The sequence below is a fragment of the Nothobranchius furzeri genome, chromosome 8 (assembly GCF_043380555.1).
Source record: "Nothobranchius furzeri strain GRZ-AD chromosome 8, NfurGRZ-RIMD1, whole genome shotgun sequence".
Lineage (NCBI taxonomy): Eukaryota > Metazoa > Chordata > Actinopteri > Cyprinodontiformes > Nothobranchiidae > Nothobranchius > Nothobranchius furzeri.
The window spans coordinates 52961305-52977901 of NC_091748.1; the positions used below are offsets into that span (position 1 = coordinate 52961305).

The window sequence follows — 16597 nt, forward strand, 5'->3', positions numbered from 1 at the left end:
AGAAGATGTGGCTTTAAAAGAAAGGGAAGCAGAGTGACTTCAGGGCCTGTATCTGCCAGCTCTTTGTGGAGCTGTAAGGAGATGCAGCTGATTAGAAGCCTGACAGCTGATTAGCCTTTTCCTTTTTGTCCCGAAGCTAGAAAGTCATTATAAGAGTTTTCTCTGCTATGATATGATGCTGTGATAAACAAAAAGAACAAACCTCTAAATCTGTTCTTTCCTCTCCTGAAGTAAAAATGTTTGGTTTTGCAGTAGGTCCACAGGCTCCTGCACAGATGATGATCCGCTGAAGTTAATTTAAGCCAAGCCAGTCTGATGACTTATCAGTGTTTTCATCTGGAGAGGGAAACAACCCAGGCATGGCGGCAAAGAGAAAGGAAGACATTATCAATGAAACAAAGATTATGACTCAGGTTTTTGTTGAGAAAATGTTCTAAAACTCAGGTTCCTGCGTCTTTAACCCCCTTTTCATGATTCCACTTTTTTTGTTTACTTTCTGCTCCTCCAGCTCTCTTTTCATCATTTTCTGTTTATTCTGTTTATTTGTTTAGCAGACGCTTTTATCCAAAGCGACTTACAATTTATAACCTATATAGGGCATGTTGTGATCTGTGGGGGGAACCGGAGTACCCGGAGGAAACCCACGCATGCATGGGGAGAACACGCAACTCCACGCAGAAAGGCCGCAGCCGAGTTTCGAACCTGCGACCTTCGTGCTGCGAGGCAACAGTGCTAACCGCTGCGCCACCATGCAGCCCATCTTCACGCATCTTCTATTTGTTTTCTTCCCCTTCTTTACAGCAGGTTCAGTAAAACTCAACTAAGCAAAAACATTTAATATTGTAGAAAGAATATCTGTGCTTTGATGCCACAAAATGTCAAACCGAGTGTCTTCTTGCTCTGCAGACTCGGACTGGATTGTGTTAGACTGCAAATCTGGCTTATGCACTGTAGAAAGGTAATAAAAGCTGATACTGGAATGAAGATGCACAAAAATCAGAAACTGCAGAAGAGTTTGGAGCAACTAAAGGTCAAGAAAGTCTTCATAAAACATCTTTAATTGGACTAAAAATGACACAAAACCAAAAACTATTTTTCCTGCTATAAAATATTTACAGCAGCGGTCTGCACATTTGTTCTTTAATAGTTGGGTCGGGTCTTTCTTTTCATCTTTTATCATGAGTGCTGGACATCACACTTGTGTGAGACTGTCAGCTTTTGAGACTTCTGTTGACCCTCGGGGCTGTGAGGAATTTCAGTCAGGAGGTCTCGTCTGACCGAAAACACCTCTGTCACGTTGAGGAGCGGATGGCGGCGGACCATGTGTGGTGGAGCAGACCAGGAGGCAGGAATGCAGGCATGGATAAAAAATAAAAAATGGTTTTAATGGCAGAGCAGGAACGAGAGAACAAAACAACGCTGACAACACAATGATCTGACAAAGACTGGTACAAGGAGGGAGGTATAAATACACAGGGCAAATGAGGAACACATGGGCAGGTAAACAAGGGGCAGGTGAAAACAATAAGGACTAATCAAGGGCAGACGAGAGACACAGGCCCTGTCCACACGTAGCCGGGGATCTGCCAAAACGTAGATATTTTTCTATGTTTTGGCCTGTCATCCACACAAAAACGGAGTTTTTTCACACAAAAACGGATCTTTTTAAAAACTCCGGCCAAAGTGAAGATCTGCGTTTTCTCCGTTTTGGGTGTCTGCGTGTGGACAGACAAAACCGGAGTTTTAAGATCCACAACGTCACTTTCCGCGACAAAAAAATGCTGACATCACGTGTGCGACCTGTGTTTACACTAGCCGACAGCATGGATGTCCTCAGAGCTGCGCTCGCTTTATCAATTGTCCAAGCGCTTTCTGCTTGTTTGTTTTTGCAAGTGGAATTACTGCTCCTTGCGGAAGACCACAGACGAAGGACGAGGTTAAGAACGGGGGAAGTACTGCCGCCTACAGGTCTGGCATGTCCTTAACAACGTATTTATCCGGGTACGTGTGGACAGAGTTTGTTTTTTTAAAACGAGGTGGTGTGGATGCAAGTTTTTGGAGGGGCGGATATTCGTTTTAAAAAGAAACCCGGCTACGTGTGGACTAGGCCCCAGTCAGGGAGGCAGGGGCAGACCGTGACACTTTCTTCCTTTTCTTCTCATTCTTTTTCCCCCTTCATCCCTCTATCCATCAGCCCCCACCTCTTTCTCCTTTGCCCAAACAGGCCATCAAACAAAAAAGTACAAAACAGCCCAGCCGCATGAGCTTAGAAACTACAAAACAAGTACAGGTATTAGGTGCTAGGAGCATCAGCAGCTGGGTCTGAGAAAGGGACTCGGGCTCTCTAATAGCATGAGGCAACGTCGTTCTTGGCGATAATATTAGATGTTTTTTGAATCAACAGTTAGCTGAAACTGTGGGTCCTTTCAGACCTGTGTTTATCGAAAAGGGTCGGTTTCAGAGACAAGCCCCTGTGTTTAAGGTCTGATAATCCAACACACTTTACTGCAGTGGATAATTACCAGAGGCAGTGAGGGAGATCGCCAGAATGAAGAACGGTTGAGAAACGGATAAAAAGGACATTGTATTTCTATGTTTTTTTATTTTTTGCTGGATTTTGCTCATAAAAAGGATTCAAACCTTGTGCTGAACTCTCCAATTTGTGGCTTTAACGTAACCACCACAATAAAACCACGAACAATAAAACAGAAAAACTCTGGTCACCTTTATGCACACTGTTTAGGCGGACACTTCAAACATAGCTCTAGGTGTTGATCCGTTGTCTAAACTTTCTGACTGAACATCTCTGAGATCCACTGGAACAAACCCAGTTCTTCATCTGTTCCCTGCAAACCTGCAGGATCTAACGCCCGTAACCGGGTCTCAGAACTCCCCTCACATCCCTCCATCGGTCAGGGCTGTTATAGCTGCACGAGGTAGATGTGATTTGTGCACAAATTTAGGTCTTTTTAATATAACAGTGTAACAAAAACAGCAATCTCCATGAGGTTTCACTCTATCTCAGAATGCACCCATCAACTTTCTAAAGATGATAATCACCTCTAAACGGCACAGATCTCATGAGAGACAGCCTGAGATTACATAACAAGAGGAATAAGTGGACATCTCTCCAGAGGGAGTGGTGGGGCGTGTAGGTGAGGGCTTGGGATGCATATGTTGTCCAGATGCTTCCCATAAATTCAAAGGAAAGAGGAAGTCCAATCCCAGAGCTGCAGGCAACATAATAATGAGACTCCTGCTTACTGTAAACTTCAATAAAGTAACACAGCATGTGGCAGTAGAAAGAGAGAAACAGGTAGGAAGGGCTGAACAGAGGTGATTTAAGGCTAAAACAGTAGATTAGTGTATTTTTCTTTCATGTGCAGCTTTCAGGGAAAAGGTGCATGCCTTTTTTGATGTTACTTCACAATGACAGATGATCAAAACACTCTAGTGGATTTGAAAAGAGCTGCAGATTCTTTCATTTGGCAACGGAGTCACAGATAGGCTTGGTTCAGCTGCAGCTGCCGTTCTTTTGCCTGAAGACAAGAAATAGAGGAGAAAGGACACATACCAGTGTCTTTCCTCCTGAATGGGAGCGATTCTGCAAAAAACTGAATGAAACAAAGAAAAAGCAGAGGAAAGCATATTTCTTTTACGTGTGCAAGCACACGTCATTTAGTGTCACACATCCAGAGAAGAGTGAGCGCACCGGGGTGTAATGGCTGTGGTGGAAAATCACACACTGCACTAAACCTGTTGAGTTTACAGCAGCTGGAATTCACAGAAGGATGTAAACTTAAAAAAAAAAAGTTGTGAATATCACTTGGAACATCTGTTCTCAGTAAAATGTCTTATTTTTATGTAAGAGTTCCCGTTGTTGTTGAACCATAATAAAAGTAGCAAGTACTGCCAGGTAAGTAGATCCTGAAGGTGTATTAATGAGTTCTGTGAAGTTTTCCTTGGAAGTTTTGTAATCCTTATCAACTTGCTTTCTTGAATTACCACATGCATTAAGAACTTTTTGAGAGATCTGTGCAGATTTTAAGTTGTTTACTTGTAAAATAAAGTCCCAGATTTGTTGATTTCTCAGAAGCCGTCTCAGGTTAAATCTGTGCCTGGAGCCAAGTCTGCAGTTTGTGGCATGTAGGAGCACATTTATTTTTCCAAGTCGTGCAGAAGTGTGAGCACATCCCTCCATTACCAGAGTCAGGTGTTTCACCTAACCTGTGATAAAAAAAACAGCAGATAGTCATCAAAGGTTGTGCCGTTTTGCAGCGATGCACACAAGTTTTACTTTTGACTCACCGAGTGTTTTAACACGCCCATTTAAAACTAAACTAGCACTGGGGCAACTCATAAATAACAGGTCGCGGTGCTGTAAAAAACATTCCCAGGACAGAAAAATGATCGTCCTTCTGCTCTGCCACAATCTGCTCGTACATGCACACAGAGATGTGCTATTAGGGTTACTGACCCAGTGGTTTCTGGTCTCCACATCAGAATTATTATCATTATCGTCATAAGTTACACAGAATATGTTTTTATTTACAATGAAATATTTTCTGTTTTCATTTTGTGTGTTCAAGTTTCTATCTGTGTCTATTTCTGCTTAAACTGGCTGGTATTATGGAGATGGTGCCATGAGGAATCCCACAGCAAGCAATGGAAAACTCCTGAGCAAGTGTGTGTGTAAACAAACACACACAGCTGAGTTCCAGCTTTTGCCTCATGTTCTGTTGACTTTTTTCTCCAAATGACTTTGTCTAAGTGCAGCAATGGAAAGGAACGACTGATATTTATTTTCTTTTGTGACACTATTCAATTTTATCTGATAAAGTGAAGTATTGGAGCTTGTTCAGGGTTTTTCTTACTTTTGCATAAACTCTTCAAACACACACACACACACACACACACACACACACACACACACACACACACACACACACACACACACACACACACACACACACACACACACGCTTGCCTACAGTGGCCTCTCGGAGCCAGCTGAAGCAGAAACCTCAGCAGAGAAGCAGGGTGTGAACCACAGCAGCTGCACTCTTCCTGAATTAAATCTCCCACAAATAAAAACATCATCATGTGTAAACTGATGCTATTTTGCTTTGGAATATTTTTAAAGGATTTATGCTCGGTTTTAAGGACCACAAGGGAAAGGTGAGCCTGCACCTGTTCCGTGATATTTAACCTGATATGTCTGTTTTTACTGAGGTTCTTCAGAATTTGACCAGCGGTGCGCCTATGCTGAGGCCGTTTCTTCACAATGTCCAAATAATAATAATAATTAAAAAAAAATTAAAACAATGGCCGTGCACTTGAATGACTGACTGTCTGTGATGTATCACAGGGCAGCGACAGACCATAATGTGGACAACACCACGGCCATGTTGAGAGAATGGCTGAAGCGGGCCCAGCGCTTGTACCACTATGTGGAGTGGAGACCGATGGAGGAGCCGAGGTTGGTTCCTACTCACGGAAGCAGTTCTTGTTTTCTTTCTTTTATGGTGAAAGTTGATGGTGTTTCGTGTATCAGGTCCTACACAGACGAGTGGGGTCCAAAGCACTGGCCTCCTTCTAGATTCAACCACGTCATGAAGCTGAGACAGGCGGCTCTGAAGGCTGCTAGAGAACGATGGGCCGACTACATCCTGGTAACACATTTTAAACACAAACCCAGAACATTTGATCTTAAAAGTTTCATGAACTACTTTAAAGCAGCTGTGTATTTCAGTGTGAAGGAGTAGAATTATGGAACAGTCTAGAAACTCTATAAAGATGTGAACTACAGAGAATACATGCAGCTGTTGATGGTACACCTGCACATAAACCACTTTAATGTCTGACCTCATACAACGCCACCTACTGACAGTGGGTATGCCTATATTGTAAAAATCAATGAAATCGATACCTAAGAGGCTGCCTGAGAGAACATGTGAAACTATGAGAAGTTAGCATGCATGTATGTAAGTTTATATATTTCAGACATGAAGCAGTGAATTCAGTTCAATTTAGGTTAAATTACTCTTATTTGTTAATATCTGTTTTGAATATTTTAAATAAAACGTGAAGTAGAGACCCCTTGGTGCTGAACGTGGATCCTGACGGCTTGCTCCTCTGTAGTTTGTTGACAGTGACAACCTGCTGACCAACCCTGGAGTGCTGAAACTGCTGATGGCCGAGAACCTGACCCTGGTGGCTCCCATGTTGGAGTCTCGCTCTCTCTACTCTAACTTCTGGTGTGGCATCACCCCCCAGGTGCAGTTTAGGCTTGAATCTTTCCACTCTGAGTTTGTACCTGAAGCGAAGCTTTCTAAACCTCCCATCTACGTTTCAGGGTTACTACAAGAGAACCCCAGACTACCAGCCCATCAGGGAGTGGAAGCGGCTCGGCTGCTTCCCCGTTCCCATGATTCACAGTACATTCCTGTTGGACCTGCGCCGTGACTCCAGCCGGGACTTGACCTTCTACCCTCCTCACCCAGACTACAGCTGGGCGTTTGATGACATCATGGTGTTCGCCTTTTCGGCACGCCAAGCAGGTGAGTTTGAAACTGGCAACAGAACAGGAGACTCTCGCAGAGACGACCACAAACCGATGATCATCTGTAACTCTTTCAGCTCAGCAGCTGCTGGTTCATTAAATTCAAAGATGGAAAATTAAAACATTTATTTCATTTAAATGACAACCTGTGTGTAGTGCAACTACCCAAAATTTTAGGCATATTTCTACTCCAGTTCAGTTAATTTATTTTAGATTTTACAATCATAAAAACATTAAGAGAACAGGAAACAGGAAATGGTCATAAAACATGTTAAAGGTGTACCAAAGGATCTTTTTCTTCCAGGTGGATCATCTGAACCATTGGTCCGCTTAACTTTCAATCCAATACAGTACATTAATGAACAAATAAAGATCAAGGCAGTGTTGTGATTCCTAATGTTGAAACACCACAACATCAAAATGAGTCTTCAAGCAAAAAGCGATGGCGCCTGCTTAACACTCAAAGGTAACTCTTTCCGCCAACACTGGAGCGATGTGTTCCCGGCGTCTAGTGCCTGTCAGAAACCTTGCAGCCGAGTTCTGGATGAGCTGCAGCCTTGCGATCGCGTCCTGACTCAGACTGGCATACAAGGCACTGCAGTAGTCTGGTTGGGACAGGACAAAGCAGCATAAAACATTTTCCTCTTCAGTCCATCGTGGGAGCAACACCTGCCTCTGTGACCTTTCCTTTGACCTCTGAGGCTTTTGCCTTTGAGCAAACAGTTTTATACATTTGACCTTTTTTAGGCCAAGACAGTGCAACTGTCTGACTTTTAGACCTCCTAACTTTTAGGTGGTGATTGTGTGGATCTGAGAAGATCCGAGCATCAAGTTTAGTTTGTTTGGAATGTCTGAGTTAAGAGGTTATGTTTACAGGAACATGTGTGTGTGTGTGTGTGTGTGTGTGTGTGTGTGTGTGTGTGTGTGTGTGTGTGTGTGTGTGTGTGTGTGTGTGTGTTAGGTGTGCAGATGTATGTGTGTAACAGGGAGCACTATGGTTTCCTGCCCGTTCCCCTCAAGCCCCAACAAAACGTAGAGGATGAGAGAGAAAGTTTCATACATACCATTACAGAAGCTCTGAGTGAGTACACACTCTCTCTCTCTCTCTCTCTCTCTCTCTCTCTCTCTCTCTCTCTCTCTCTCTCTCTCTCTCTCTCTCTCTCTCTAAATGTTTGGACACGACTGGGGCACTCAGGGTTGTTTCTTCCCACTCTTGACCTCCATGACCTTCTTCTGTAACTACATCATGCCGCACCTCTTCTGCTCCTCCCTCTTCAACCCAGTAGACGTTCTGTCATATTCTAAACCTATTTTTGTTTCTATTTAACCTTTGACCTCCTCCTATTTGATGCCAACAGTTGACCACGAGATCGATCCATCGGAGTACGTCTACTCTCTGCCCTCACTGCCAAACAGGATGGGCTTTGATGAAGTGAGTCCTGAGAGATCTGACAACCAAACAACTTTTTTTTCTTTAACCCTCCCACTGTCTTCATGGTCACCCATGAAGACAGTGGGAGGGTTAAATTCAGATTTTTTTACTCCAGTTTTTGTGTCCAATGCCTTTACTCTCTGTGAATAACACGTAAAGAAACAGAACTGGTATTTAGAGAGTGTAAAAGGATTTTCCTGTTTAGATCTTCCTGATTAATCTGAAACGCCGTCTGGACAGAAGAACCAGGATGTTGAAAACAATGGCCTCTCTGGGTCTGCATGCTATGCTGATAGATGCAGTAGATGGAAAGTAGGTCACAAACGTTCAAACCTAAACACAAACTAATTTGCCTTTCTGACAACAGTTGTCTAAAGCCATGCTTTCGTTATTTTTAAACACAGAAACAGTTTTGTTTACCTGTTTTGTAGCTACAGTTTCGCCGACGGCTGCCGGCTTCTTCAGGCTGACGCTGATGGTGGCGATGGAGGACAACGTCCTCTGCTGCCCGCAGATAAACGGAGAAGGAAGTGACGCGCCACCATCAGCGTCAGCCTGAAGAAGCCGGCAGCCGTCGGCGAAACTGTAGCTACAAAACAGGTAAACAAAACTGTTTCTGTGTTTAAAAATAACGAAAGCATGGAATTAGAACCACGACACAGCAAGAACACACCTAAGAGTTGTCTAAAGCTCTGTCTTACATCGTCTCAGCTCTCTGCCTGTTTAAATCCACCGCTGAGTATCTCTTAATCCCCTTTTCACCTTTTTATTGTCTGCTTGGCAGGCTGTTACATGTTTCTTTGCTCTGTTTTGCAATATACCCTTCTTGCTGACAATTATAGCACTGTGCAGTCTACAAACATCATCGCTCTTTTGTTGGACTGTTTCTTTCACTTGACAGATTTTCAGTAAATTTGTCTTCTTGGTAGGAAAAAAATAAAACAATTGAGGTTGGTTTAAAACTTCTGCACAGTGCAGTAACTCACACCTCTCCCTTTATTGGCGTTTTTAAATATTTCTTGTCCTCTCAGGGCTCTGAATACATCCCAGCTTCAGGCTCTGGGTATTGAGATGTTGCCAGGCTACAAGGATCCATACTCGGGTCGAGTCCTCACCAGAGGGGAGATCGGCTGCTTCCTGAGCCATCACTCTATTTGGACTCAGGTGATTCTAAATCTCAACAAAAGCTTTAAACTTCTTTTATCTAAATAATTCATCTCTGGCAAGTTGAAGACAAAAGTCTGCAGCTTCCACTTACCAAAAGCTGCTCCCAAAGGATCAGCTAAAATAAAAAGGAGAGGAGAAAAAAGCTGCAGCTTTCACCACCTTAACTTGTTTGTGTTTTCTGACAATCAGGTAGTTGAACGAGGCCTCCAGAAGGTTCTGGTTTTAGAAGATGATGTGAGGTTTGAGCCCAGGTTTAAACGAAGGCTTCAGGCCATCATGGATGACATCGACAGGGCTCAGCTGGACTGGGACCTCATGTAAGAACTTTTAATTTTTACCTGAACATCTGTTCCTGGATTGGTTTCAAACACTATGATGAGTTTTTTATGTTCCCTTTAGCTACGTGGGGCGTAAACGGATGCAGGTTCAACACCCAGAGCAGTCGGTGGACGGAGTGAACAACCTGGTGGAGGCTGACTACTCCTACTGGACCCTGGGCTACGCGCTGTCCCAGCAGGGTGCCAGAAAGTTACTGGCTGCCCAGCCCTTCACCAAAATGCTGCCCGTTGATGAGTTTCTACCGATCATGTTCAACAAACACCCCAAGTCAGTCTCTAGCTCAGCTTCCTTTCACATCTTAACAGAGTTAACCTGATAAACATTAGTGAAGTCAGAAGCAGCAGTGTTACATAGCGGCGCGAAAGAACGATGTTCACAGACACAGACACTCTGATTTAGGAACAGATTTACAGAGCACCACACAAAGATGCTGACAGGTGCAAAGCTCACCTGAATGCATCAAGTGATTCATGTGCAAAAAGGCAAGAATATAAATAAATACTAGGCATATTTCCAAAAGAGAATAACCTAAAGATCTAAACCCATACACGGTGTTCATGGTCTCCCGTGTGACTTAGAGACTGTGGGACATCATGTAGCGTTTAGGTCTGTGGTAAACCACAGCTTCTGTCCAGTTCAGCTCCTTCTCCACACCCCCCTGTCCTCCTCCCTCTCCTTCTTCTCCCCTCACAAACAGGGCTCAGATTGTTCTGAGGGTTTGCCGAGTGCGGTGCCTCACACAGGACACACAATGGCCTTTTTTCACCGGAGCTTTCCATTCGAGCCCAGCTCTCCTAATTCCTGCACTCCTTCTTCCTCCTAGCTCCACTATCTACTCACGTGCCTTTCAGCTCTTTTAAGTCATCCTCCCCAACATAAGTTACCCCTTTGCACTTTTGCCATCCTGGTGTCACCCACTCAACCTTCCTCCTCCCTTCCTTCCTCCCTCCTCTCTCTCTGTGAGGAATGTGGACCAGCATGGCTCTTCCTGCTGGTTGGTGAACGGGGACAAGATTCCCATTGATAGAGCTCAGAGTGTGGGGGTGGGTTTGAGATGAACACTTCCCACGTGTGTGTGAGTGTGTGTGTGTAAGCATTTAAATACCTGGAGATGTGTGTCCAGTGTATGAACTACTAAATACACTGTGTTTGTATTCAATAGAAGGGGAGGTGTGTTGGGAAAAATGTGGAAAAGTGGGAATAATGAATAAATAAGTATTTTTGTTTCATTTGGGTGGGGGGTGGGGGCCCAAAGGAGGGGTCGAGAGGGAAGGGGTACATGGTTTGGAAGGTGTGGAAGACCGGGTGGATCAGCAGGCTGGCCGGCAGCCGGAAACAGTAGGAAACGGGATTGATTACCTTGATCACTGGGTATGGGCACAGGAATCGGGGCGAGAGTTTTCTTGTCCCAGGTTGGAGACGGAGATTGGCGGTGGACAGCCACACCTTATCGCCGGGTTGGTAAGAAGGCCCGGGATGGTGGTGCCGCAAATGTTGACGAGTAGATTGCATGTTAGTCTGGGCAACTGTGGCACGAACCTTAATCCAAGCTGAGAGGCAGCGGCGGACAAAGGTGTGGGCTGCAGGGACAGTAACTTCCACATCTTCGTGGTGGAAGAGCCGTTGATAGCCGTAACAGGTTTCGAAAGGTGATTGGCCCGTGGTGGAGGAGATATGCAGATTATGGGAGAGTTTGGCCCAAAGGAGGTGCCGGGGCCATAGGGATGGTTGAGAGGCCACGAAGCTCCGGATGTAACGCCCAAGCTGCTGGTTGGTGCGCTCTGTCTGTTCATTGGTTTGCGGGTGGTAACCAGACGAGAAGCTGGATGTGGACCTGACCAGATGACAGAAAGCCTTCCAGAACCGGGAGGTGAACTGGGAACCACGATCTGACACCACATCTGTGGGGAAGCCGTAGAGCCGGACGACATGTTTGTTTAGTGGTCGGGAGGCTGGTAAGGGCCACTAGGTGGACGGCCTTAGAGAAACAATCAATGATGGTTAGAACAGTGTTCAAGCCGTCGACTGCTGGGAGACCTGTGACAAAGTCGAGTCCGACATGCGACCATGGTCTTTCGGGTATTGGAAGTGGCTGTAGAGATCCGGGTTGAGGTGTATTCAGGGACTTGGAACGGGCACAAACTTTGCAGGCTGCGGTGTAGTTCTTCACATCAGTAGCCATCCCCGGCCACCAGAGAGTCCGCTGGAGAAACTGTAAGATCCGAGACCGTCCAGGGTGTCCTGACAGTCTAGAGGAGGGACCCTAGGTCAAGGCTTCTTGACGGCAGGGTTTGGGCACATAGAGATGGTTCTTTTGTGTCTCGGGGGGCGCAGGTTCATGGAGAAGGGCCTTCTGGATGGACTCCTCTAGTGGCCAGTGGAGCACGGCCAGGAAGCGGTGAGAGGGCAGAATGGACCCAGGGTTAGACGGACGCTCTGTATGAGTGAATTGACACGACAAGGCATCAGGTTTAAGATTCATGGAGCAGGGTTGGTAAGCAATGACAAAGTTATAGGGCTCAAAGAAAAGGGCCCACCTGGCCTGTTGGGGGTAAAGCTGCTTGGCGGTTTGAATATGGATGAGGTTCTGGTGGTCGGTCCAGATGGTAAAAGGGTCTGTGGCTCCTAGTAGCCAGTGTCTCCACTCCTCAAGGGCCCATTTAATGGCCAGCAGTTCTCTATCTCTCACACCACACCTCTGTTGCGTGGGGGTGAACTTCCGGGAGAAGTAGGAGCAAGGGTGAAGCTTGTTGTTGGAGCCACGTTGTGAGAGGACTGCCTCTGCGCCCACATCCGAGGCGTCTACCTCCAGCAGAATGGTTTGCAAGTGTCCAGATGGAGCAAGATGGGCGCTGAGGTAAAACGGTGAATCAGGGAGTGTAAGGCCTTGACAGCTTCAGGCGTGGGATGGAAGGGTCGGGGTTGAGTCGTCGCTTTGGTGTGAGAAGTGAGAGGAGACACCACAGAGCTGAAGTTCCTAATGAACCGGTGGTAGAAATTGGCAAAGCCGAGAAAGCTTTGGAGTTGTTTGAGTGATGTTGGTTGGGGCCAATGAACTACAGCATGGACTTTCTGAGGGTCCATGGCTAGGCCGTCAGAGGTGATGGTGAAGCCCAAGAAAGAGGTGGAAGTCTGGTGGAAGGTACACTTTTCTAATTTGCAGAAGAAGTGGTTTTGGAGTAGGCGGGTTAGGACAGCTCGGATGTGTTGTTAGTGTTTGGCTTCAGTGTGGGAGTATATTAAGATGTCATCCAAATACGCAAACACCCACCAACCGAGCATGTCTCAGAGAACATCAGTGATAAAACGTTGAAACATGGCAGGGCTGTTTCAAAGACCAAACGGCCTCACAAGATACTCCCAGTGTCCGGTGGGCGTGATGAAGGCCGTTTTCCGCTCACCTCCTTCTTTGACCCAGGATGAGATTATAGGCACTTCGGAGGTCCAACTTGGTGAAGATCTTAGCTTGAGATGTGGCCTCCATGGCAGTGTTGATGAGGGGTAATGGGTGCCGGTCTAGAACGGTGATCTTGTTTAGGCCACGGTAATCAATACAGGGATGTAGTGCCCCATCCTTTTTGCTGACGAAGAATAAACCTGCCGTTCCCGGGGAAGTGGAGGGACAAATGAACCCCTGCCGAAGGGCCTCCTGGAAATAGTCGTCCATGGCAAGGGTCTCCGCCGGGGATAGTGAGAAAAGATGTCCTCTCGGGGGAATGGTTCCAGGTTGAAGCTTGATCTCGAAGTCATAAGGCTGGTGAGGAGGAAGAATGGAGGCTGGTACCTTTTGGAACACTCGAGCTAGATCATGGTAGTGGTTGGGGATTCGTGACAAGTCGATCAATTCGTTGTCAATGGAACTCGGCGGAGGTGGTGGTGATGGGAGTCGGTGAGCCCAGCAGGAAGGACCCCAAGCAAGCAGGCGGCCAGTGAACCAGGATATTTGTGGGTCATGGGTTCGAAACCAGAAGTGGCCTAAGATGAGTTGCGAGGATGGAGTGTCTATGAGTAAAAAGTGGATGGTTTCGTTGTGGTCATCGATTTGCATGGTGAGCGGGGAGGTCCGATGTTGAACTAGAAATGGGTGGATTGGGTGACCATCCACCACGGTTACTGGTATGACCTGATTCAGGGTAGTAGTCAGGATGTTGAGGCGTGAGGCTAGTTAGCAGTCGAGGAAGCTTTCAGCTGTCCCAGTGTCCAACAGAGCGTGCAAAGAGACCAGTCCTTGGTCCAGATGAAGGGTGACTGATATCAGGGTGCATTGGTCAGGAGGAAGTGTCATGGCACCAGATAAAACCCTCCTATGGTTTGCCTGGTGCTGTCATTTGCCGGTCTCAGAGGGCAGTGGAGGCAACTGTGGTCCGGGGAGCCGCAGTAGGCGCAGCAGCCCTCACAGTAATGACACTGCCTCTCTTCAGGAGTTACACATCCGAGCTGCATGGGCTCCTCGGGCGGTGTTGGCCGTTGTGAACCGGTCCCTAGCTCAGGAGCTGGTCGAGGGGTCCCCCAGGGTCTAGTGGTGCGTGACGTGGTCTGTGGCCGAACAATCAACCTCTGGTCGATCTGTAGGGCTAAGTTCACTGTCGCGTCCAGCGTCGAAGGAGCCTCGTGTCCAACCATTTTGTCCCTTATATAGGGGGATAGTCCTTCCATGAAGACTGCCTTGAGAGCATCGTCTCCCCACTGTAGTTAAGCTGCCAGAGTGCGGAACCGAGAGACGTAGTTGCAGGCAGAATGAGAACCCTGACGCAACTTGCTAGCCCGGCTAGCACTAGCCATTCAACTGAAGATTGGGTTAAATAATACTAAATGCCTAAAAAACACACAAAGATATGCCGGCTGCGGAGGACATGGAGGATATCAAGCGCTCCCTAAACTTTATGTTGGGTGAGCTGACAAAGTTAACATCGCAGCAGGAGCGTTTGTTTAAGCTTGTCAATGAAGTGAAATCACTACAAACAATGCTGACGGAACGGGACAAGAAGATAGCTTTGTTGGAGGAGAGGATTGACGAGTTGTAGCAGTACACGCGGAGAGAGGACCTGGTGATAACTGGGCTGGAAACGCAACATCAAAGTTATGCCAGAGCTGCAGTTGATGCTGACACAACAGAGGATGCACCGCAGGAGGAATTACAGTTGCTGGAGCAACAAGTGGTAGGCTTTCTGCAAAGTAAGGACATAACCATTAAGTGAGGCAATATCCATATGCCACACACTACCCAGGAACACGGATAAAGCCAAACCTACTATAATAATTAGATTCATCAGCAGGAAGCAGAGAAATGATGTGTGAATGCAAGCTAAAAAACTGAAAGGAACGAAGGTGTTTTTAAATGAACACTTGACAAAAAAAATGGGGAAGTAGCAAGAGAAGCAAGGAAGTTAAGGAAACTACAGAAAATTATTGGCACTTGGGCCCGGAATGGAACTGTATGGATACGTGACCTGGCCGGATCTGTGAAGCCGATAAAAAACATGACAGAACTTGATAAGTACAAACAGAGAAGGATCCAGGAGGCAGCCGGATCTGAATCATGAATGGCACAAGGTCAGATACAAACACTGAATGGACTCATTAACTTTTGAATTGACACACATATTAACTCAACTGATGAAATTAATGATAAAATATATGAATTAGAGTATAATACAGATTATAATTTGCTTTGTCCTGTTATTAATGAATGTAAATATTATACAGTGGGAGAATATAATGATATAATAGGGCATGTGATAGACAGAGCACTGACTATCATTCATTTCAATAGCTGTGGTTTAAAGTGTAATTCAGGAAAAATAACAGATTATTTGAATCACGTAAGTAAACGTTCCAGTATAATTGCAGTGACAGAAACATGGTTAAAGAAAACTGATGTAAATGGTGTTATAATTTATATTCTGCCAATAGAATGGATCAAAGAGGAGGTGGGGTTGCTTTATGTGTAGATATTAAATTCAAATGTAAATTTGTGGGGCACATGACAACTGTCATTAGTAATATTATGGAAAAGGTTCCAGTAGAGATAATCAATGAAATGGGTAAAAATATTATCATCACATGCGTTTATAGAAAACCTGGGCCATGTGTAGAGAAATTTACAGATAGAATAATTGAGGTGTTTGATAAGTCTCAAAGTAAAACTGTTTCTTTGTGGGGATTTTAATGTAGATCTAGAGGGAGGGCAGAATATATCAGAGGAGTTTATGAACTCTATGTCTAGCACAGGGTTGTTCCCTGTGATCAATAAACCAACTAGGATTACAACACATAGTGCAACTATTATTGATAATATTTTTACTAACATGAAAACAGAAGATACATTGTTATTAGGTGGAATTTTACTGATTGATGTGAATGATCATCTTCCCATATTTTCTATTCTTGAGCGCGAATATAGTAAACCTGTCCAAGACACAACAGAAGTTTATGTAAGAAATAGATCAGTCACAGCTTTGAATGCCTTTAAAGAAGACCTAAAGAAGCATAAAATGGATGATGTGTACAAAGATGACGTGAATACTGCCTATAATACTTTCATGAACATACTGTTGACTTTGTACAATAAGAACTGTAAAAGGATAAACATAGGAGGCATTGCCAAGAAAATTAACAAACCATGGATGACAAAAAGTATAAAAAATGCATGCAAGAAAAAAAATTATTTATATATAAGGTTTTTGAAGCTTAGGACAAAAGAATCAGAAGTGAGATATAAAAAATATAAAAACAAACTATTATGAATTATAAAACATCAGTCAATGGTTAGATAAAAACATGGATAACACAAAGAACATACTAGGTGTAATTAATAAACTTCTAAAAAAATAAAGTACGACCTCAAATACCAAATTACTTTATAAAAAACAATATGGATATTTATGATAAAAAATAAATCAAAAAACTTTAATACATTTTTTATAAACATCGGCTCAAATTTAGTTAAACAAATTCCTTGAGTTAAAAATGATTATAATACTGGAAAAATAATAAAAGATATTGTGGATAGTATTTTTCTTGGTAAAGTAGATGAGAGTGAAATATTACAAATAGTGCAACAGTGTCCGAACAAGACTTCAAATGATTATGTCGAT

General features: G+C 44.6%; 1 protein-coding gene across 1 annotated transcript in view; it reads left to right on the top strand.

The window, feature by feature from the left end:
* colgalt2b (collagen beta(1-O)galactosyltransferase 2b) overlaps window positions 1-16597 on the top strand; it is a 40653-nt gene that overhangs the window by 17612 nt on the left and 6444 nt on the right. The window contains exons 2-11 of the mRNA XM_015971510.3: window positions 5369-5479; window positions 5555-5672; window positions 6142-6276; window positions 6356-6560; window positions 7524-7643; window positions 7921-7994; window positions 8200-8306; window positions 9026-9158; window positions 9351-9478; window positions 9561-9767. Of these exons, the coding sequence (XP_015826996.2) occupies window positions 5369-5479; window positions 5555-5672; window positions 6142-6276; window positions 6356-6560; window positions 7524-7643; window positions 7921-7994; window positions 8200-8306; window positions 9026-9158; window positions 9351-9478; window positions 9561-9767 (1338 nt within the window). The remainder of the gene's footprint in view (window positions 1-5368; window positions 5480-5554; window positions 5673-6141; window positions 6277-6355; window positions 6561-7523; window positions 7644-7920; window positions 7995-8199; window positions 8307-9025; window positions 9159-9350; window positions 9479-9560; window positions 9768-16597) is intronic.